Genomic DNA, 24,786 nt, shown 5'->3' on the forward strand with positions numbered 1-24,786 from the left:
CCATTTAAATGGAAATTATTCACAATATTTCTCATTTCAACTATATTTTTGATCAAATAAATACTTCTTTCAAAAACGCACACAAAAAAGATAACAATTAATAAATCTTACCAACCCCAACACTTTTGAACAATGTGTAAACATCAAAGAAAAATAAGAACTCTATTAAACACATTTTTTTTATCTGTTCTTTTTGGTTTGTTTATATTCAGCTAGATCTGGTTGTATTTTATTTATAATGCTTCCTCTGATCAAGTGGTCTGTATATAACATGCTGTAGCATCAAAAACCTGAAAAATATCAAGATTGTTGTATTACTTTTTAAAATATTAAAATAACCCAACCCTGCCTGATTTATTGGGTTAATCTTTTAGTTTTGACCTTTAACCTCAATATTTCCCCTAAACAAAACTTATAAATAACATGTGACCTTCAATCTCAAACCAGCCTGAATTTTAAGCTATTTTGGGAAGCTAAATTTAGGCAAGTCAAACGTAGAGTCAGGTCTGCACGACTCAACATGTAAACAAACATTCAATGACCAGGAATATTACAATATCACACATCATTGTTTAAACATAATCTGCCCTTCCTCTGCCTCTGTGTGTGTGTGTGTGTGTGTGTGTGTGTGTGTGTGTGTGTATGGGCATGAGTCCAGTGACTCATACAGGCAGCAGATTGAATCAAGAGGGAACAATAGATTTTAGCAGAACAAATGGTCAGATGGAAAAGGCATGGATCAAAGAGCCGTATTACCTGTTTCCGGACTCATTTTACCTTCTGTAGGCCAGGACAGCAGCACTCTTGGTTCTTCTTTCATCCTCCTCAATAGAAAAACAACATCTCTCACAGAGAGGAAGGGCCACGCTGCTGGGCCTCGAGGCAGCTGGAGACTATTTTAAACTGAGATCCATGTTTCCTCTGGCCTCAGTGGACCTCCGCCTCTGCTTTTACTTTAGACGTCAAGTGTCAGTTTTATGCCGCTCATCAGAATCAGTAAAGCACTGAGCAGTATGAAAAGATTCAACCAATCTCAGTTAAATGTGATTTATTTTTTGGTTTACTCCATTCATACCTTCTGGGATTCTTATCAGGGTTTAACAAATCTGCAGGCACAAGTGCCAGCTGTTTTTTCTTTTTCTTTTTCTTTTTCTGAGATATATGCTAATAGCTTTCAAACTCTGTTTTGCATAAGCTTGCTCTGAGGCTAAACATTGCAAGAATCTTCTTTTGTCCTTGATAAATCTGTTACCCTGCCTGTTTTTTTCTTTTTTCGGTCACATTTACTGTTGTTTTGTGAACTTAATGGTTGAAAAATCGATGGGTGTCTGTGCAATCGTGAATTCCACTCGAGGGTGAAAGATTTCCTCAAACAGATTACACATGAGTTCAACCTGCCCATGTAAATTCTTTGCATTGACCAACAGAAAGCTGCTTGGTTTTAAAGTGACTGGGCTGTGTTTCACACACTGCAACACTGCTGACAATGAATAATGGATGTTTTTTTTTTTGTTTTGTTTTATGCTAACAGTTTTGCTAATGTCTTATGGGTGAAAGAAAATCCAGTAGTTATGTTTCTGGATCATATCTTTTTAAGTGGCAGATTTTCTCTCTCTCTCTCTCTCTCTCTCTCTTTTCGGAAAATATAAAAATCTATTTTATGTCTCATTCTGATGATGTCACTTAAATAATTGTGATTGATAATGGCAATATGCTATCAATACAGATATTTCAGTATTTCTAAATGATGAGTGATTGAGAATGAGATTCTGGTATAGAGTTTGGCTTAGAAATTGACCCAGAAATTGCTGACATTTATAAGGAACACTTACCAAATTTGTTTCCATAGAATTATTCAGCTATCATACTAAATATAAGCGTTGTTTAGACGTATTAACAAATATTGACAACAGGAGAAATGTTGTTCCAGAAGATTACCGTACTAACATCCTCTTCAAACTGTTAACCAGCATAACATGTCATTCCAGTTTGTCCAGTTGGGTCACACTGAAGTTCGAGTAAAGTTGCTTAACATGTCGTTTGAATACCGTGTCATCAGAACAATCCTGTTTACCGCTCCTCTGTCATAGTCTAATGTTCCCATGACTTGTCAGGTTCACTGAAATTTGATAAGAGTGAAAGACAGAAAGGAATATTCCCACACTAAAATATATCATAAGGGCTTCTGTCTTGTCTTTTTACACTCAAAGTTAATTATCTTTGCACCTATAGCTGATGTACACCATTGTAACAATATAAATTGCGTAGTTGTTTTTGTCATTTGTTGTTAGCTAAGTTGTTAAAATAATGTTCCACACACATGTCTGTAAAGTAACATCAGGGCATGTATTTCAAAAGGCTAATATAATGCAATTTCAAATTTTCCTTTCTTTTTGGACTGTTACAAGCTGTTTGTGAAAATATATGACCCCTAAAGTTGTAAATCGATAGAGATATTCTTTATAAAAGTTAAGACTCGTCCAGGCCCCCCTAAAACACCTCATTTAAGCATGCCCTACATGTCTACGTCACTGTGTGGGAAGATTTGCATAACCGCCCAAATGTTCACACAAAGGAAGAAGGCGTTCAACAGTTCAACCCAATAATTCAGATGTGTGCAACGCATTTTATGGAGAACTGTTTCCTGAACCTACAGATTAGACTACAATGCTTCTGTGCACAAGGGCTGTTTCCCTAAAGTGTTTCAATTCCAATTTTGCAAGGACAGTCTGGTGCTTCTGACTCACAGCCTGTAAGTATGTTTTCTTATTTAAAGGGGGAGGGGGGTGGGGGTGAAATGCTATTTCATGCATACTGAGTTTTTTACACTGTTAAAGAGTTGGATTCCCATGCTAAACAATGACAAAGTTTAAAAAATTAAGTTGTACGTTTGAAGGAGTATTTCTGTTCCAAAAATACTCCTTCCTGTTTGTCACAAGTTTCGTAAAGTTTTTTTCGAGTATGGCTCTGTGTGATGTTAGATGGAGCGGAATTTCCTTATATGGGTCCTGAGGGCACTTCTGCCGGAAGAGCGCGCGCTCCCGTATAGCAGAGCACTGAGAGCAGAGACATTCACTGATTAGAGCGAGAGCATCGCGAAATGTCACAAAGGAAGTGTGTTTTTGGTTGCCAGGGCAAGACAACCATGCACAGATTACCAAAAGAAAAACAGGGGGACCAGTGGATGGAGTTTATTTTTACAGAGCATCAACGCAGTTGTGCAAGTGTTTTTGTTTGTTCCCTGCATTTCGAAGATGCTTGTTTTACAAACAAGGCCCAGTTCGACGCTGGATTTGCACATAGTTTATTCCTTAAGGATAATGCAGTCCCAACGAAAAAGGGTCACGATCGTGTGTTGGAATCGCAGGCGGTGAGTAAAACTGCTTCAAATATCTCTGTGTTGTTAACTTAGCTATCGGCGCGTAAGCACATCAAGTAAACAACATGCGATGTTGTCATCAAACTGCACTTTCCACATGTACAGCTTTAAAAAAAAAAAAAAAAGACGACAAAGTGGAACTTAGTCATTTTCCAAAACCGCTAAGCAAATATATACAGTTTCAATACATACTACATAGAGACGTCGTTGCTGCTGCTGCTCTTGTTAAATTTCAGCCTCTGGATCTGATTCTGGATCATAAATATACGCTGAATCTGACTGTTAGCCATGGTTTGTTTTGGTTGGTTTTGTCCTCACGGTAATGTCACAACTTCCAAACGCTCTCAATGCAAAAGCCTACTGGCGCTCGTGATTCTTTAGCTCCGCCCACACGTCACGCCTCCAGGCGGTCGTGTTTTTCTGGGAAAAATCGGTACAGACTATCTTTCTCTTATGAATATAATAAAACAAAAGACTTTTTGGAGTTATGAAGGATGCAGTACTACTCTATAGGTACTCAAGATTAACAGGATATTGAGTGAAAACGAGCATTTCACCCCCCCCCCTTTAAAGAATTTGCCACTGATGATTCAAACGTGAGTTTTGAGCAGTGTGGAATAGCGCTTGTTGTTTGTCGTTTCTCTGATCACAAATGCAGACATGATTTTATGTTTACGGAGTGCCATATGCAACACAACACGTAAAAAGACAGTATAAGTCATTATAATCAGTAATTATGTCCGCACTGGTTGCAACAAATGCCTCGTTTGTAATGGGTTTTATTGGTTTTGTTTCATTGCAACGGGACATGGCATCACAGTTTGGTAAGGGGTATAACATTTCCGTCACACGCTTGAGGCTTTCGGTTAATTAAAACACATTGGATAGCTGGCCAATCAGTGTACACCTCGCTTTCCAGACCAATGAGCTTTGTTAAAATTGACGCGTTTCAGAAAGGCGGAGCTTAGAGGAGCAACAATAATGTACAATATGTGGAAAATAAAGTCTTTTGAACCTTAAACTGCATAAACACATTGCATTACACCAAATACAACATATATGTAAAACATATGACCCCCTTTAATTTGAATTCAGCATATATTATTGATAAAAACTGAGAATTTGGCTGCATGGCTGATTTTGAAGTGATTCATTTATTTACTGTATACATTCTATATTTTGCTTTCAATATCTCTCAGATCGTAAGATCACTCTCAAGTCACAACATTCTGCTCTATGAAGTATAGACAAAGGATTATGCTTTCTCTCCTAATAACTTTCAAGGCTTAATTTGTTCACTGTTAATGCGACTGGATAATGTCTGAGCAGATGTCTGAGGTATTGAGTTTCTTGATGTTTCTCTTCTGCTGCTGTTCTGAGGTGAAGGAGGCTTATGAATTACTTCTGTTATCATAGACAGGAAGAGACAGCGGTTTGCGTAACAAAGGGGTTGGAAAGTTAATTGAAAAAATCTTTTGAACCTTGTTCATCCACGGGAGCCTTATCTTACTTTCTATTCAATATCATGTGCTGGAATCCTACAAAGGAACAATAATCAAAAGAATCCCATTTCTACCTTTGTGAATTTAAGCGGGAGGGCTTTTAAAGATCTGCTAGTTCCATCAGTTTTTGGTCAAAGGAATCCAGGACTTCACTAGTTTTGTCATAAATTTAGATTTTTGTATGTTTTTTATTTTTGACTACCTCCCTGCCAAAATAAATAAAACCCCAAGGGTTTAACTCTTTAAAGTGAAAGAACTGTTACTGTGAAGTAAAATAATTAATATATCTATTCTAAAATATTCATCATCATATTCATGTATCCATATTTTTCATGGTATTCTAGTATTGAAACAATAATATACATGCATTTTTACGGAGCCCCGCACATGACATGCAAGAAAAAATAAATAAATTGTGCGCACAATTTATAAATCGAGTGAACGAAATAGTAAATCGAGGGAACGCAATAGTAATCGTGTGCACGTTTTAGTACAGTGAGGGAACGAATTAATAAATCGTGCACATGATTTAGCCTAAAAATTTTCCTGCATGTCACGAGCGGGGCTCCGTACATTTGAAATACTGTCTGTTGGCTTTCATTTATAGGCTGATAGTAGCTGATCTTACTTGTTAAATAAGACCACAGTATTAAAGCAGAAGGTGATGAGTAACAGCATGTGAAAGTGATTTCTTATTCCAGTGGTGTTTAGCCTGCCTGATTCATCTTCCTTTTGATCCCTCTTGTATTTTTTCTCTCTCCAGCGTCCTGCCTCTCTGACTGTCACAATTGATTTTGGAGATAAGCAGCCTTCAAAGTCTCATTGCACATTGCCAAGCTGCATGAAGGATTACGTCAAATTGTCATCTATATTTATCTGTGAATGAGCTCATTTTTTGATAGTGGCTTGTTGATGCCTCCATATCAAATGGCAGGATGTAAAACAGACATTAAAGGTGCTGTAGGGAACTTTTGTAAAAAAATATTTATTAAACCTGTCATTATGTCCTGACAGTAGAATATGAGACAGATAATCTGTGAAAACATCAAGCTCCTCTGGCTCCTCCCAGTGGTCCTATTGCCATTTGCAGAAAGTCATGCGCTCCCGGTAAAAAACAACCAATCAGAGCTGCGGTCCGTAACTTTGTTTGTGTACAAAATGTAGAAAAATGAACATAATAAGCGAGTACACCATGAATCAATTTTCCAAACCGTGTTTTTAGCTTGTCCTGAATCACTAGGGTACACCTATAATAAGTGTTTATATTCTGACTATTTTAGATTGCTTCGGGGGTACCGCGGCGGAGTAACCAAGTACCTTTGTGATTCTTCATAGACATAAACAGAGAGAAGTAGCTCCGGCTATGATGTTCTTCCGCAAGACGCAAGCAGTTCTGTTTATTAACCGCTAGAGCGTCAAAAGTTCCCTACCGCAGCTTTAACTGAGATAAGTATCTTAGGTTGACTAGTGAGGATATAAATTTGTGCCATAAAGACACTGAATTCATATTCATGATGTGTTGCCAAAGGCTCAAATTTTTTCAGATACTGAACAGATTGCACTTTATCTGTCTTTAAAGACATACCTCTCCAAGGGGTCATAGGCCTGACAGTTGAAGTGGCTTTTCCATGTCATCTTCAGGGCTATTCACTGTCAGATAAACGTTTTGTGATTTGAGAAAGTGTTAGCCGCCCTAATGACTGCCATCATTTTGAATGTAGGACATTTTAGCAGGACTGTATAAATCTAGAGCTTTACACAATTAAAGCTGGGCGATACATTGAATATTGGCATGGTAATTATGCTGACAATATTAAATTGAGGAGTATTGTGAATATCATGAATATTGTGATAATGTGCTTTGCAGTGTTAAACATTGTAGTCAATCACAGACATGTCTGTTGAACACAAGAATGCACCGGCCAATCAGGGATGTTTAAGTAAATCAGTGAATCTCTAGCATTATCAGAGAGAATTTGCTTCAAAAAGAGTAAGAAAAATGAACTACATTGACCAAAATGCAATGTAATATGTAGGAGGAGTCAGAAGCAAATGGAGGAAATCAAATCCTTTTAGGCCCAGGTGTAGGAGAGTCACAGTTGTTCATTTGCTGTACCGAGTGTGAGAGTGTTTGGACAAGTCTGAACTGCTTGGAGTCTCTGGGCATATAAAAAGCCCCAAATATGAAACGATGAGAATTGAGAGCTTCATTCGTTGCACTGCGATGGAGTGCTTGGATTATTACCATGTAGGCTGCTCCTTTACCATTTGTTTTTGTCCGTATAGTGTATATTGAATATAGTCACATTTTGGAAATATGTTGTGATATTTTTAGCAATGTCACCCAACCCTAGACGCAAGGTCACAGACCTGAGTTGCACTCACAATTCTTCTGCCTTACCATTGCTCCTTAAAACTGCAGTAGGGAACTTTTGACGCTCTAGCGGTTAATAAACAGAACTGCTTGCGTCTTGCGGAAGAACATCGTAGCCGGAACTACTTCTCTCTGTTTATGTCTATGAAGAATCACAAAGGTGCTGGGTTATTCCGCCGCGTTCCCCCTTAAGCAATCTAAAATAGTCCGAATATAAACACTTATTATAGGTGTACCCTAGTGATTCAGGACAAGCTAAAAACACGGTTTGGAAAATGGATTCATGGTGTACTCGCTTATTATGTTCATTTTTCTACATTTTGAACTAGAGATGTTCCGATACCCTTTTTCTCTTCCCGATACCGATTCCGATACCTGGGCTCAGGGTATCGGCCGATACCGAGTACTGATCCGATACCTGGGTGTATATCTGTATATACAGCTGTATATACTACTAGCCCTGTGTAAATTGCTAGAATTTTTTTATGGTGTGCTTCAGACAGATCCCTCAATAAAACATGAACAAATACATGGTGAACTACTGTATTTATTACAGTATTTTTATTATCTAACATGAATTTGACAGTATTATTTATTTTCTTATGCAAAAAAGAACTTCAAATGCAGCCAAAAATCTAACACCGCAAACTAAAAAAGGTATTTAAGTTTTACAATATAACTGTATAAAAAAACTGCAACAAATAAGTCTAGGAATATAAAAAAAGATCTATTAATCAGATAATCTCTAACAAGTAAAAAACAAGTAAAAAACAAGCAACCATCTAGGCATAATTATTATTATTATAGAGATGTATTATTATTACTGTAGGCTACAACAGTAGCTTTATATATTGTCAATTTACTCATGTAAACCAAACATTTATTTTAATGGGCTGCCATGAAGATCTTTGAGTGTCTGTGTTTATGATATGACAGTATTCTCAAATGAAACGGTAAATTCTCATGAAGTGACGGTTTATGCGTTCGTGTCCTCATGACACACAGCAGAGACTACAAAACAGCGAGCTCTCGCGCATCTGTGCCAGTCACCCACAGAGATGTAGATTTTGCGGGAGTAATATTTAAATAGTATTTTGCAGTTTAATATTCACAGACACTAGTATATATTCGGCTACTGTCTGGAGCCCTGCGTTTTGACTTACACGGAAGCGACTGAACGCAGTTGCCGGTACTGAATATACTCGAGAGTCTGTAACTACCGGTACTACAGAGACATACTGCTAACCACTGATCTATAATATAGTAGCGGCTTCACTGTCTTTTGGCAGTTTAGAATGTGATGAGTGATCCAGTCATATATAGATAAGGGCTGCTAACGCGTTTTCATTTCTTCTTCGCTGCTCTAAACAGGGGTTGCTTGTGGCAACACAGCACAACTTCCTGTGTTTTCAATGCATTTTGAGCAGCGAAGAAGAACCGTGCAGCGGTTAGGCAAAGCTTGCGGTCATAACTAGGTCTTTTTTAAGAAAATGGTATCGGATCGGTATATGGGTTCATGTACTCGCCGATGCCGATGCCAGAATTTGTTGTGGTATCGGAGATATTTCCGATACTAGTATCGGAATCGGAACAACTCTATTTTGAACACAAACAAAGTTACGGACCGCAGCTCTGATTGGTTGTTTTTTACCGGGAGCGCATGACTTTCTGCAAATGGCAATAGGACCACTGGGAGGAGCCAGAGGAGCTTGATGTTTTCACAGATTATCTGTCTCATATTCTACTGTCAGGACATAATGACAGGTTTAATAAATATGTAAAAAATATTTTTTTACAAAAGTTCCCTACTGCAGCTTTAAAGGGAAAGTTCACTTTCAAATAAAATTTTAGTATGTTTTAGCCTACCTCAAGGGCATCCAAGATGTAGGTGTCTTTGTTTCCGCAGTAGTTTCCCTTTTGATATTTTTAGGTCAAACCGTTCTTGTCTGTGACTCATACAATGGAGGTCTATGGTCACCACCTCAAAGAGCATGCACAGAGAAGTCCAAATTAAACAATTCCCCAACGTAAGTACACATTGATGACCTAAGGCTCGAAACTAGCGGTTTGTATAAGAAAACGAACAGTATTTATATTGTTTTTACCTCTTGTACACACCCACTTCCAACTGATCTGAGTGCGCGCGTGCTTCCTGTTGTGTGACATGTGCGCGCGTTCTGGCTTAGTCTGCGCAAGCGACTCAGGATCTTCCGTCAGGCAGGTGTGTGATGCGATACTGTCAATGTCGTCGTCTTGTAGTTGTGGCATTGCTATGTTCCATTCATGACAACATATGCTTTCCACTTCTGTTGGCATCTCACAACACTTGCTACTAAAACACCACCAATTTTAAAGAGATCGCTGTCTCTCTGAGGCCTGAAGACGTGCTGCTGCAGTGGATGCTTTCTCCATCGCTCATGAGTTCTTGGTCTTTTTTTTGAGTGTTGGTATATCGAAATCGTCTTCCATTACAATACCTCCATTGTATGAGTCTCAGACAATCAAAAATATCAAAATGTAAAAACTACTGCGGAAACAAAGACACCTCTTGGATGCCCTTGAGGTAAGCTAAAACATATCAATATTTAATTTGAAAGTGAACTATTCCTTTAAGTAGCTGTTCTGTTAAAACTCAATTTCAGTAAACACCTGACCTGCTAGTTTGGTGGTGTCTGAGACAGTTGTAGAATTATGATACTAAACCATTTCATAATTCCAATTCCCACTCGGCCGTTACTGTATATGCAGTGCTGACAGCAAAATTTTCATTACCTTTCCAATGACAGATTAATGAGAAATCTGTTGGTGGGAATTTGCTCTTGAGGGATAAAACAGTTGGTAAGCAACAGCTGGCACTGAATAGTTTATGGTTAGGATGAACAGTTTAGACAAAATGACAAGGTACAATACAGCATGACGCTACATTTCTCAACAGACATTTGTCTTCAAAAAACAAGCGTACAAAAGTGTCATGTTGCTGGCTCCCAGCTCTTATTACAAGAGAGATGGCATAGTTTGGCATACTTGAATTCTACTCCAGCAAATATTTTTAGATACATTTTCATTCGAGTCCATGCTCTATTCTTATTACACTGCTGGCAAGTCTCTAGAGGCAAAGTTTGGCTGCATCCCAGGATTCTATTACAAATCATCTTATGTACACAGTATTAATGTCTTTTATTTACTAATTTAACAAGTCTGACACTTCCCTAGTCAATTTGCAGGTACTTTTAACTCCTTTTGTTGGTATTTATTGTCCATCTGCATCAAAAGTTGTTTGTTGATTTTGTTTCGTACACATTTTGTCAGGTTGTCAGTAATTCAACTGGTGTTGCAGTTAAATCCTGAGGTTATATTGTCCAAAATGCATTCAGCAGATCCTAATATTGGCAGTTTAGCTATACTAACTCGAAGAGAACTAGTACCTCATATATAAATTCATCCATATATTTTGTCATATGTAGTTTAAGCCGTACATATTAAGTTTAAACCATGCATATGTTACCATATGTCAGTGAATGGTTGCTGCATTGACTACTGTTTTGGCATACGGTTGCCGTCTTTGTTTTGTGCTTTAGGAAACCCATTTTTGGAAAAAACTGTGTGTAAGCCATCACAGTGCTGCAAACCATTGCCAAACATTGCCACTGAGCATTCAACATACAAATGCATGTGCTGTATAATTCATTGTTTTTTTATGTGGCAATGCTTGTCATTGGGTTGTTAAAGGCATTTTAAGTTGTCAGATGAACAAGGCTGTCTAAAATAAATGGAATGAAATATACAGCAGTTTTTTTGTAGCAACATTTCAACAAAATTATCAGAAATCAAGATAATAATAAGAAATGTTTTTAGCTCATTTGCCAAATTTGACATTTATAACTGTTTCTTCTTATTAAACTCTTTGCACTCTTTGCATGACAGAAATTCATATAGAACTCAGTTAGGATGAAATCCTTGCATTTTTGTACGCTAATGTTTTGGAAGGAATTAAAACTTTTTATTTTGCACAAATGCATTAAATTGGTCCAAAGTGACAGTAAAGACATTTATAAAAGGTTTCAGTTTTAAATGAATGCTGTTCTTTTGAACATTTATTCATCATAGAATTATGAAGAAAATCATGGTTTGCTCCCCAGAAAAACTGTTTACAGGAGTAATAATGATCATGTGAGACTGCAGACTGGCTGCTGTAAATTCAGCTTTGTCAATACAGAAATAAATTACATTATTTAAAGAAAGAAAACAGATATTTTAAACTAATAATATTTCACAAAATTACAGTTTTTACTGTATTTTTTTTATCAAATAAATGCAACCTTGGTGAGCATAAAACATTAAAAAAAATACACACTCCAAACTTTTGGTACTAGTGTGTATTCCAAGCATTAAGGTTTGACTAATAGCCTAACACATGCAGAAGGGTCATTACTTCACAGTCTTTGCAAGCTCTAGCGGCTCTTTTCAGGGGTCGGCTCTCTCAGTGCCTCGACACTGACACAAGACACCACTACACCGCTGGCATTTTACCCTCCCAACCATACGAGACAGCCAGACACTCTAAAGCCCCCGCAAAAGAGACCGAGCACTGAAGCCTAAGCTGGAAGAGTCAGGTAAACAAAAGCCTGCTGCTGTTCTGCAAAACTGTATATGGCATCAGATAAAGGCTTATTGATTGTAAGTGGAGACCAGGTAATGTTCACCATTGTGAAAAAGGTTTTAGCTTACTGGTAAACAAGCTGCACTAGCGTGTTTTCTAAAGGCAGTGGCTGGCTGGTTTGCAGAGTGTTCACACAGTGTGAAGTTCAGTCTTGCTTTAGTTAAATTTCAATTTCAACTGATTTACTGTTATGTGCTTCTGAGATATGCGAGTTTAAGTTTAACAAAGCTTTTAATGTGAAACTTAATAATGTTAGTCAAATGCGATAATTAAACTAAAAACTAGTTTATCATTGCACAGCCTATAACATTATATTAATGTCATATGAAACATTTTTGGCTTCTCTATATATCATTATATTGCATGCTAACACTGGATCAGTGTGTGTGGGATTTCTAACTGATTATGTGGTGATTCATTGTCCTCGTTGTAATCGGGTCCCACATTAAATGTCAGAAGATGAAATTTGTATCTGCGCTTTCTGTAATTTTTCATCTCTCCCCCTCATTCTGTGTGATGTGAATGGGAATGACCTTGTGCCAGTGAGCCATTTAAAATGCTTTTTTCAATCTGCTTCCGGTGTTTAAACACAGCTTATCTGAACATTTTTAAATAGACATCACCTTTACATGGCCATTGAATAGATAATGGTTCAAGGCAATTTATTTTGGGGCTGAAAAACTTACCAACTGGCTTGTGCCAAGCAATACAGAGACAAATCCCTAAATTTTGGACGAGTTGTCTGTTTAATCGACAAATTGTTTAAAATAACAATTTGTTTCTGACACATTTATGTTGTCATCTGACGTGCCTTAGCCTTGGATAAATGAATGCATTTGTATTTATAGTCCGTCTTGTCTTTCACTTGCAGTTTAGCTTGTGTTGAGTCAAGTTTGGTGCAGGGTCTCATCGGTGGAAGGCTGTTGTGACCACTTGATCTTACTTCCAGTCATCATGATTTAGAGAGTCTTGTCACAAATTGAAAAGAAACATAAAGTGTGGCAGTGACGTCTTTAAAAAAAAAACAGGTGACAAGACAAGCTACTAAGGGAAATCAATAGGCCGGCTGAGAAATATTGACTTATATTTGACGGATACGTTAAGCAAATAACTAGTTTGATTTTTCTGTTTCCATTTATGAGGCAGCATGCTTATCTGAAATAATTTATAGCTTGATAATGAACCAATTTTGGAAAACATTTATTCAAAATGAGTATGAAAAAAAAAAGGATTTCCATTGAATTTGACACCAAACCAAAATGTAGGGCAGCACAATTTGGGAAAAATTATATTAATTATAACAATTATTATTATATACAAATATATATAGCCTTTATGTAATTTCAGTTTTTTACATATTACATTACATTTACATTTACATTTATTCATTTAGCAGACGCTTTTATCCAAAGCGACTTACAGATGAAGACAGTGGAAGCAATCAAAAACAACAAAAAGAGCAATGATATATACGTGCTATAACAAGTCTCAGTTAGGTTAACACAGTACACGTAACATGGGATTTTAAATAATATAATTAATAAAAAGAGAACAGATAGAATAAAAAAAAAGAATAGAGCAAACTAGTTAGAGGTCTTTACACACACAAACAAAATTGCATAATAAATGAAAAGAAAATAGAATAGAATACAAAAAGATTAGAAAGGTAGATTTAAAAAAAATAGAATTAGAATAGTGAGTGTTTAAGTTAGAGTTTCAAATAAAGATGGAAGAGATGTTTTTTAAGCCGATTCTTGAAGATGGCTAAGGACTCAGCTGCTCGGATTGAGTTGGGGAGGTCATTCCACCAGGAGGGAACATTTAATTTAAAAGTCCGTAAAAGTGACTTTGTGCTTCTTTGGGTTCACTTGCAGAATGCAACCTTCTAGAGGGCACATAAGTCTGAAGTAACAAATTTAGGTAAATGGGTGCAGAGCCAGTGGTAGTTTTGTAGGCAAAGATCAATGCGAGCAGCTATTGGAAGCTAGTGCGAATTGATAAACAGAGGTGTGACGTGTATTCTTTTTGGCTCATTAAAAATTAATCTTGCTGCCGCGTCCTGGATTAATTGTAAAGGTTTGATAGAACTGGCTGGAAGACCTGCCAAGAGAGCATTGCAATAGTCCAGCCTGGACAGAACAAGAGCTTGAACAAGGAGTTGTGCAGCATGTTCTGAAAGAAAGGGCTTGATCTTCTTGATGTTGAATAAAGAAAATCTGCAGGATTGGAAAGTTTTAGCAATGTGGTCTGAGAAAGTCAGCTGATCATCTATCATAACTCCAAGGCTTCTAGCTGTTTTTGAAGGAGTTATGGTTGATTTGCCTAAATTGATGGTGAAATTGTGATTAAACGGTGGCTTTGCTGGAATCACAAGCAGTTCTGTCTTGGCAAGGTTGAGTTGAAGGTGATGGTCCATCATCCAGGAAGAAATGTCTGTTAGACAAGCAGAGATGCGAATAGCTAACGTCGGATCATCAGGATGGAATGAGAGGTAGAGTTGAGTGTCATCAGTATAGCAGTGGTATGAAAAGCCATGTTTCTGAATGACAGAACCTAATGATGCCATTTAGACAAAGAAGAGAAGTGGTCCAAGAACTGAGCCCTGAGGCACCCCAGTAGTTAGATGTTGAGACTTGGACACTTCACCTCTCCAAGATACTTTGAAGGACCTATCTGATAGGTAAGACTCAAACCATTGAAGTGTGGTTCCTGAGATGCCATTTGCCAGTAGGGTTGATAGGAGGATCTGGTTGTTAACCGTGTCAAAAGCAGCGGACAGATGAAGCAGGATATGTACTGAAGATTTGGATTCCGCTCTTGCCAGTCTTAGAGCTTCAACAACTGAGAGCAAGGCCATCTCAGTTGAATGTCCACTTCTGAAGCCAGATTGGTTGCTGTCATGGAGATTGTTGTGTGTGAGAAATGTAGAGACTTGGTTTAACAAAGCTCGTTCAAGTATTTTTGCAATGAAAGGAAGAAGGGAAACTGGTCTGTAGTTCTCTAAAAGAGATAGGTTGACGTTGGGTTTCCTAAGCAGTGGAGTTATACGTGCCTGTCTAAATGATGAGGGGAAAACACCAGTGTGGAGGGAAGTGTTGATGATGTGAGTGAGTGGAGGTACAACTGCAGGAGAAATGGCTTGAAGGAGATGAGATGGAATAGGATCAAGCGGGCAAGTAGTAGGGTGATTAGAAAGGATGAGTTTGGAGACTTCTGCCTCAGAGAGTGAAGAGAAGGATGTAAATGAGTGTAAGTTTGCTGGTGATATGAGCTGGACTGATTGTGGTGTGGAAAATTGTGCACTAATGTGTTTAATTTTGTTAATGAAAAACGTTGCAAAGTCGTCAGCTATTAGACTATAATGGTGTGTATCTAAAAGGTTGAACTGATGTGGCTTTGTAGCAAGACATAGCGAGTATTTCTACACAATCACATGAGACTAAACAGGTGTGGCAATTATAAAGATCCAGGGGCTCCTTTCAAGGATGCACACCATGTTTGTGCACACAAATCCTTCACTTATCACAGGCTGTCAGCCAGAATAGTAAAGAGCTCCATTACAAACAACCATAAAGCTTAAATAGTCGCTGCAACCTGTGGCATCTCCATGCAGTGAATTATGGTCTTTAAATACATAGGAGCGACTGGAAAGGAAACAATGTGCTCTGACCTCACCTCTACCTCTCAGTCTCAGTGGAAGTGTAAAAGCGTGTGGAGTTCACATGTTTACTCTCTTGATGCACACTGCTGTTGAAACGATGCCTCATGACTTCAAAGCATTCCTGTTCAGATAGGGAGTGTTTTACATTCAAGGCTTTGAGATCAGTTTGTATCGATTAAAAAAAAATTGCTTATATTTTGAGGGGGGGGGGGGGGGGGGGTCAACACCCAAATATTATTATGCCAAGAAGAAACATTTCATGTCTTCTATTTGGTTTAAATTAGATTTATCATGTCTGATACCGGTTGCTTTATCTCTCAGGAACCAGTGAGCTTCCTGCGCTTTGCTTAAATACTACTACAATCTCCAAGGCTTCATTTTTCTTGGCTCTTTATTACAATAGAACAGCGCTTCTGCATACTCTTACTGTATATCACTTTTAGTTAGCTTGAATACCAAGAAGCATTCCGGTTCTGGAAGTAAAAATTATTTTAATTTTATTCATAGGGGAATTGTTTTTGAAACTTTTAAAGAGCTACTGTATGAGGTTAATGAAGCAAGGTTTTTAATAAATGGTAGATGCTTTTGTTGAGGCCACTAGGTGCATTATTTATTCATTTATTTTTTAAATCATCTTTAACAGTGGGGATACTGGTTAAAAACTATATTACCCATAATTCTGCAGATAAATCTCCAGCAGTCGGAGAATCAAAACAGTCAAATTGCATCAAAAGAATAGCTTCCACCCACTACCATAAAGCACTACAAATGAATTAATTGAGTCTGCTTCCTTCGCTCTCAGAATATTTAAATATATATGCATATTTTGCAATAAATCAACTATATTATAATTATTAACTATGACATTTGTCTCAAACTCTTAATTTGCTGCTTATTAATAGTTAATAAGGTAATTGTTAAGTTTAGGTATGGGGTAGGATTAAGGGATATAAAATATGGTAGTGTAGAATAAGGCATTAATATGTGTTTTATAAGTACTAATAAACAGCTGAGATGCATGCAAGTTAAGAGTGAGAATTAGTTCTTAAGATAAAGTGTTACTTTAAATATAATCAATAATTTTTTGGTAAATATAGGTTAATATTTCTTCATTATTTTTAATTTGATTGTTTCATGGGATTGTAGATCTTACCCTCATTAAAGGCATTAAGTACGGAGTCTTGCTCCTTTGTCATTGTCTCTGGTTTTCAAATATTTATTTATTTTTTGTAAAGATGCAAAGTTTGAAATGTTGTGCTTCACTTGGTTTGGTTCACTGCTTATAGCCTTTAACTAATAGGAAAAACAAGGTCCAATGTGACCATACCTTTAAAGCAATTCTCATGTGACCATACCTTAAATGAATTCTTCTATGTAGTTTTCCATTCTGAAGAGTCTGAGTGAAATTCACCATTGTAAATATTGAACTGTCATAATTACAGTGAATAACTGTACAAGTGGCTTTGGCTGTCTTAAAGTAAGCACTGAATTTCACCAAACTTGGATACTTCCAATACATACATATTGGTGAAGCGTGGGAAAGAAACAAAAGCATTTTTCCTTATTTTGAAGTAAGTGCACAATTAGAATGCTTTAAAAAATATATATATATTTCAAGATAAACATTGTAGTTTGAGCATATAATTATAATTGCATAACCTTCCGAATTCCTATCAGACTTCTTTTATGTAGACATTTCTTTTAACACTGTGCAGCCATTAAACAGATTTGAAAGGTTTTTTAACGGCTTTTTAACAGCTCAGACATAGACCGCAGCGTACCTTTAATTACATACAGTATCCATGCACAGTTATTTATAGTCTCTTGTTGTGGTTCATTTTATGAAGCACTTTAATACATAGTAGAGACAACAGCCTGTTTCTGCCGTGCAGTCATGTCCCCCTCAAATGTAACAGACCACTCTTGATGTTAATGCAGTTTCCTAAAATAGACACATTGGAAATGCATGTCATGCTGACATGTTGCCAAACCTCAGACTGTGTTACACTGAAAGTATAAATCTTTTCCAGTTGCATCTTACTAACTTACCGTTCGAAATATTATAGATGATATTAGGTTATATACTGCATAAATGTTTCCATTAATCTGTGGTTACTCTGTAAACAACATGATTAAAGAAACAAAACACCACTGATTATCACTGGTGTGTGTGTGATTTGTTTTGTGATGGACATGTCTGGGAAAATCCAAGGCGTTGATTGTTCTGATGTTCAGATGGTGTTTTTGCTGCAGGGAAGCATAATAATCCCCATGCAAATTGCTTTGTTTTTTTGTCTTTTCTGTAGTCATAACCAGAGGACGACTACATTCATACATCCAGTGACAGGCCAGATCTCTGCTGAGAATTCTGATTTCAGACTCCAGGACCAGTAAGTATTTTCTTTTCGGCATGACTAGGTCATTTCTTGTTCTTAGTTTCATGTCTCGAGTTTGGATTCTGATAACATAGATGAAATATTGAGACTCATACTTTTAAGATGCTAAAGAGCTCAGGCTGCTTGTTTTTAGTGCTCCATGTAAATAATTTTAATTAAGCATGGTCCCCCCCCATATCGGCTGATTGGCTTCGTCACTCTGTCTCCTCTCCACCAGTAAGCTGGTGTGTGGTGGGCTTTCTGGTTCAATATGGCTGCCATTGCATCCTCCAGATGGATGCTGCACACTGGTGGTGGATGAGGAGATACCCCCTGACAATGTAAAGTGCTTTGAGTTCCTAGAAAAGTGCTATATAAATCTAAGGAATTACATATGGGACCAAAATAATTCAACATTTTCTCTCAAAATTTTGTTTAAAGGTTAATATTGTAATGCATTACTTTGAAAAGTAACTTTCCCCAACACTGGAAATTAACTAGGAGTATTCCTTCTTTGATATTAGACACTACCATTTAAATATTTGGGGGTCAGTAAGTTATCTTTAGTTTTAGTTTTTTCTGCAGGGATTTATTCAATTAATCAAACGTTGTTGTTTTTTTTAACCTATTTTGCTGAACTTTATTTTTATCAAAGAATCCTGGATAAAACATATCATGAATTCATTAAGCTGCACGGCTGTTTTCAACACTGATAATAAGAAATGTTTGTTAGACACCAAATCAGCATATTAGATTGATCATGTGACACTGAAAAGTGGAGTAATGGCTGTAAAGTATAAAATATAGAAAAATAGAAAACGGTTATTTACAATATGACTTTTTTTTAACTATATTTTTATAAAATAAATGCAGGCACGGTGAACTTAATAGACAAAAAAAAAAAGAAAGAAAGCATTTTAAAAGATCAGTACCATCAGACGTTAATCATGTTAATGATCTATATGTTGGCAGATGCATAGCTGGAAAAATACAGCTGCCTTAAGTATCACATGTCTTCATTGACATTTGTCAGTAGTCGCACACATTCAGATCCCTCTTGCTGCTTTCAAGTTGTAACTTATATTATAGCTGTCTATTTACTCAAACTTGGATTGTTATGCTCTTCAAATTGGTTTTGCAGGAAAATTTAATTCAGTGGTATTCCTTATCGAAGACAAATTTGGGGCTGTTTCGTTTTAAGGTGGTTAAGAGTAACATCAAAATATTTTGGGTTAAGTTAGGGAACCTTATAGTAACACAGTCCAACATCTGAGAAGGATCTGGAATTAGAACATAGATTCAACAGCTGCCCACTTGGATCTCTCTAAAAGCAGCTCATATTAGTTTATATAGTACAATGACTGGGCCTCTCTTAGCCTCTGTCTGTGAGCGGGAGGCTGTATTTTCCTAATGGATGCATCTCATTAACAGCTGTGTGGGTGCATGAGGCTTTCTGAGAACCGCAGGTAATGTGTCATTGGCTCTTAATGTATCAGCAGACCAGGCACATGCTGGAAAGATCTAAATGTGCTGTAGGGATCTTATAATAACTAAACTACTATACATTATGCAGAGTATGAGGACAGATTGTTCTGGAAGAACTTGTTCTCCACTTTTGTTGAAGTATAATTGTGAAACATACTTTGGTTGCATACATATAATATGCTATTGCTTTTCTCAGTGACCATACAATGTTCTGGTGCAAAACATGCAGTAACATCCCATTGACATATCTAATATACCATAGAGACATGGAGAGCGTTTGTTTGGCTTGGGACAGTACAGATGCATCTCAAAAAATTTGAATATCATGGACAAGTTCTTTATTTTTTGTAATTTCATTAAAAAAAAATCAAACATTCTTATATTCTATATTCGTTGTTCACAAACTGAAATATTTCAATAGTTTATTTGTTTTAATTCTGATGGTTATGACTTACAGCGTAGGAAAATAAAAAAAAATTGAATGTTTTCTCAAAGATCAATCAAAAAAAGTTTTACAAAACAGAAATGTTCAAGATCTACAAAGCAGGTTTAATGATGCACTCAATACTTGGTTGCGGCTCCTTTTGTATAAATGACTGCTTCAGTGCAGCGTGGCATGGAGGCGATCAGCCTGTGGCACTGCTGAGGCATTATTGAAGCCCAGGTTGCTTTGATAGCGGCCTTCAGCACCCCTTTCTATTGTTTGCCACGTTACTTATCTTCCTCTTCACTTTACCCCATAGATTCTCTGTGAGGTTCAGGTCAGGTGATTTGGCTGGCCAATCAAGCACAGTAATATCATGGTCAGCAAACCACTTGGAAGTGGTTTCGGCACTGTGGGCAGGTGATAAAGTCCTGCATTAAAATGAAATCAGCATCTCCATAAAGCTTGTCAGCAGATGGAAGCATAAACTGCTCCAGAATCTCCTGGTAGATGGCTGCACTGACTTTGCCCTTGATAAAACATAATGGACCCACATCAGCAGATTCTCAGCACCCCAAATCATCACTGATTTCAGAAACTTCACACTGGACTTTGGATTCTGTGCCTCTTCGGTCTTCCTCAAGACTCCAGACCTTGATTTCTTAATGAAATGCTAAATTTACTTTCACCTGAAAAGAGGAATGTGGACCACTGAGCAACAGTCCAGTTATTTTTCTCTTTACCCCAGGTGAAATGCTTCTGATGTTTTTTCTGGTTCATACGTGGCTTGGTTCTAGGAATATGACAGCTGTAGCCCTTTTCCTGAAGACCTCTGAGTGTGGTGACTCTTGATACACTAACTCCGGCTTCAGTCTTCTCCTTGTGAAGCTCTCCCAAGTTCTTGAATCAGCTTTTCCTGACAATCTTCCCAAGGCTGTGTTCATGCCTGTTGCTTGTGCACCTTTTCCTACCACAGTTTTTCCTTCCAGTCAACTTTCTGTTAATATATTTTGATACAGCACACTGTGAACAGCCAGCCCTTTCAGCAGTGACCTACTGTGGCTTTCCCTTCTTGTGGAGGGTGTTGATGATTATCTTCTGGACAACTGTCAAGTGATTAGTCTTTGCCATACTTGTGGTTGCATGTAAAATAACACAAGGTAAAATAACCCAATAGGTACCCAGGATTTATACTCAAAATTGATCAAATCAAGCTCATAATGGAATATTCAAACTTTTTGAGATACTGAATTTTTTATTTCCTAAGCTGTAAGTGTTGAAATATTTCAGTTTGTATACAATGAATATAGAATATAAGAAAGTTTGCCTTTTTAATTAAATTACAAAAAATAAAGACCTTCTTTTGAGATGCACCTGTATACACAGGCCCAGGCCCTCAACGTACTGTATCTTAGCATCAGAATATCCCAGTTTTATTTTGGTGTTATTTATATACTATTATAATATTAGGTAATATTTTGAACTAACATCACTGAACCAAATATTAACTGACTTTAGCTAATAAACTGAGTGTTTTCTATTGTCCTCTTTCATCATCAGCAGACGTTTTTCATGTTTAACACTGTAAAGCTGCTTTGACACAATCTGTATTGTATAAAGCACTGTATAAATAAAGGTGACTTGACTTGAATAAGCATTTATTTAATGTGTTCCATTTTCATTTTAGTAGACGTTTTAGTCATTTTATGTGCACTTGTAATTTTTTTTGTAATTTTATTCTTATTAATAAATTTCAAGTTAACTGTAATATATTTTTGATTTAAGTTTTGATCATTTTAGTGCAAACATTTATTTCGAATAAAGTTTTTTTTTTTTTCTAAAATTTATGCTCATTTTATATCAGCTTTATTTCAATTACAGATAACAATGAATAGTTTTAGTTTTAGTTAACAGTAACATAACTGCCAGAGACTCAGTCACAGTCAGATTGCATCAGTTTGTATAGCTTTTATGTTTTAGGCTAACTTTGACCATTAATATTTTCAGACCTAAAAGATTTCTAAACTTCAAAAGCAATGTTTTTAGAAATACTGATCCTTTCATGTCAGTGCTGCACCGTGCTGCTATACCGTACTGATTCTTTCCACACCTTTACTAAGAGCCGCTGAATAAAAGGTGCTAGAGAGGCTTGAGGGCCCAAAGCCCACAGATTCTTCAAATGTGCATATCTAAAAGGATGGTCTGTTTTTCTTTTTCTTTTGTATGTTGGCTCTTTGCATATCTGGCCATCTGTTCTAAGATTCTAAGTGTGAGACTCATGCTGTGAGGTTTCCTCAACCATCTCCCTGCTGACTCTACCTCTTATATAAGGAGAATCTTATTAAAATTTATGAAAAATAACAAACGTAATGTCATACAGGTTTCTGTTAATGGTTTGGCCATAACTATAACAGAGTTGTATTTTATGCGAGTGAGGTTTAGGGAGTATTATATAAGAATAGTTTGAAGAGGACAGAAATAATATTTGTCACACCGTTCTTATGATTTAACATAGTCCTCAAGGTCTGTGTGTAATGGCAGTTATGCAAAGCAAAACTTCCATTGTTGTGCAGGCAGTAGATTGTATTAACTAAATGTTGTAGTCCTTGTTGACAGTTTCCTTTAATTATGCCAGTTGGAATCAGCAGATGAGAGATTTTATCTGTAAACAGAAAAAGCTGAAAAGAAAAGGCTGCAATCTACAGTATGTACAGCTTTTAGTCAGGCAGTAGAGCCCTGCACGTGCCTCAAATCATGGCCCGAGCCCGGCCCTGGCCCGAGATGCTCAGGCCCTAGCCCGACCCATGTCCGACAGCTCATCAGAATTATCAGCCCGAGTCCGACACGTGTTTTTATTTATTTATTTATTTTATTACACAGCGGAAGCCTGCCCTATTTGCAACATTTAAAAAATGGGTCAGTTTTGTGTTATGTTTCTTTTCATTTCTTTATCAAGTTAATTTAGAAAAATATTTGGAGCATTTTTTTAAAATGACGATTAATGTTAAACAGCCGAGCCGACAGCGAGTAGCCTAAAACATATTTAATCAATGAAGCCTCTCAAATTAACATTAATACTTTACTTGGCTACAATAAAATCCATATATAAAACTAGGGCTGGGACAACGCGTTGAGGTCATCCATGACGTCGACGCAAAAAATACGTCGACGCAAAATATGCGCATCGATTCGTCGACCTGTTTTTATTTCTCTAAAAAACGTTTGCAAAACCTTTACCTTATGTGCGCTGAATATATGCGATGGCCGGATCAACATTCTGTCCAAAGTTATATAACCAATCCAGGGGTTTTTCTGCGTTGATCTTTTTTTTTTTTGGCGGCTGTCAAAGCTGACAGGGCTGCGCGCGCGCACTCACAGTCTTCAAACTACACGAGCGCTGTCTTGCTCCCTCTCTCTCTCTCTCTCTCTCCCTCTCCCTCCCTCGTGCATATTAACCAAAATCATAAGACACGACAGAAAAAGGGCGGAATGCCAAAGTTTCACGTGGAGCCTTCTGAGATTTTTTTTTCTCCATGACAGGCTGCTGGCTCCCACTGTTAATTTTTATTTATTTATTTTTTGGAAAACACTCTGTATTAGCTTAAAGCCCTCAAGTTTACATTGGTTACTGTATTCTTTCAATTTCAATTGTATTTTGGGTGACCTTTTTTATTGAATGCTAGACATCAAGTTGTTGTTATTTTCATCTGAAAGAAGACCTTTTTTCAGCAAGCTAGGCCCTATGTGTTCAGTAAAAGCTTGTTTCAGTAAGCTATGTGTTTTCAAGGCTTCAAGGTTTTATTGAATGCTATCTCTATACAAGTGCAAAGTAATGCATTCTTAGTCAGTCTTTTATTTTGTAATTTTAAGAGCAATAAACATATATTGCAATGTTAAGGAATTCATGTTTTTTTCATTCAGATATGTAAATCAACATGTATAAATTGTTAGTAGTCAATTAATGGGGAGATAATCGAAATCGAATCGGTCTGAAAAAAATAATCGTTAGATTAATCGATGCATCGAAAAAATAATCGCTAGATTAATCGTTTAAAAAGTAATCGTTTATCCCAGCCCTATATAAAACACTTCAAGCATATCACACAGACAGTTAGTTTAATAAATGTTTATTTATTAAACCACAGTGAGTAAAATACAATAAACAAATTGAAATACTGAGGCAGGCTCGCAACAGCGCTCGCAAACGAAATGATAAATAGCCTACAATCTAAACAAATTAAATTTATTAAAAACAAACTTGCAGATTATCTTATCTCAAAAATGCACCACAGAACATGTCCATTCTTTTTTCCATTAGTTTCCAACAGTTAAACGAAAATAAAGTCCAGTCAAATGAAAAGTTAGAACAGTCTCTTCGAGAGCATCGTGGAGAAAAAGAATAGCATCCAGAGTGGAAGGTTTTAACCAAGACACGTTCGCTGCTGCTGCTGGCGGGACACTAAACACAGAGCGAACCAGCCTTGAAAGTTGCGGTAGCAGGTTCTCGTGCTGTTTACATTTACATTACTTTAGAGGCCTATAATAGCTCCTACTACAATAAGTGGATATAAGAGAAGTATAATCGTGGGTCGTGCTGACGGAAAAGCATGCGTGCGCGCGTGCGTGAGACTGTCATGTCAGTGTGTCAGTTTAATTATAACGGGTTGAATTATCAGATTATGAAAGTTATGAGGTTATGAAATGTCTTTCTATGTTTGTTTTTCTATCGTCGAAGTCAACTTCTCATTTTTTTATTTAATGTCTAAAAATATAAATAGAAGGATAACCCAAAAAAGGCCCGAGGCCCAGCCCGCATGTGAGCTATAACGTGAAAATTGGCCCGAAGCCCGGCCCTAGGGGCATAAATAAGTCGGGGCCCGTCGGGCTCGGGCTGAAATGCAGGGCTTTATCAGGCAGTGCTTTTGT

General features: G+C 37.1%; 1 protein-coding gene across 12 annotated transcripts in view; it reads left to right on the forward strand.

Annotated features, from left to right (window-relative positions):
* The window catches only part of LOC113061642 (pleckstrin homology domain-containing family A member 7-like), an 83,207-nt gene that overhangs the window by 22,162 nt on the left and 36,259 nt on the right, over nt 1-24,786 (forward strand). For 9 of the 12 annotated variants that reach the window (XM_026230939.1, XM_026230938.1, XM_026230940.1 and 6 more), the window contains one exon: nt 17,883-17,966. In XM_026230939.1, coding sequence (XP_026086724.1) covers nt 17,883-17,966 — 84 coding nt within the window. Of the gene's footprint in view, nt 1-11,698; nt 11,948-17,882; nt 17,967-24,786 lie in introns of those variants that run through there. The other 3 variants (XM_026230948.1, XM_026230950.1, XM_026230949.1) reach the window with 3 other exon arrangements.

Source organism: Carassius auratus, chromosome 43 (genome assembly GCF_003368295.1).
Source record: "Carassius auratus strain Wakin chromosome 43, ASM336829v1, whole genome shotgun sequence".
Taxonomy (NCBI): Eukaryota; Metazoa; Chordata; class Actinopteri; order Cypriniformes; family Cyprinidae; genus Carassius; species Carassius auratus.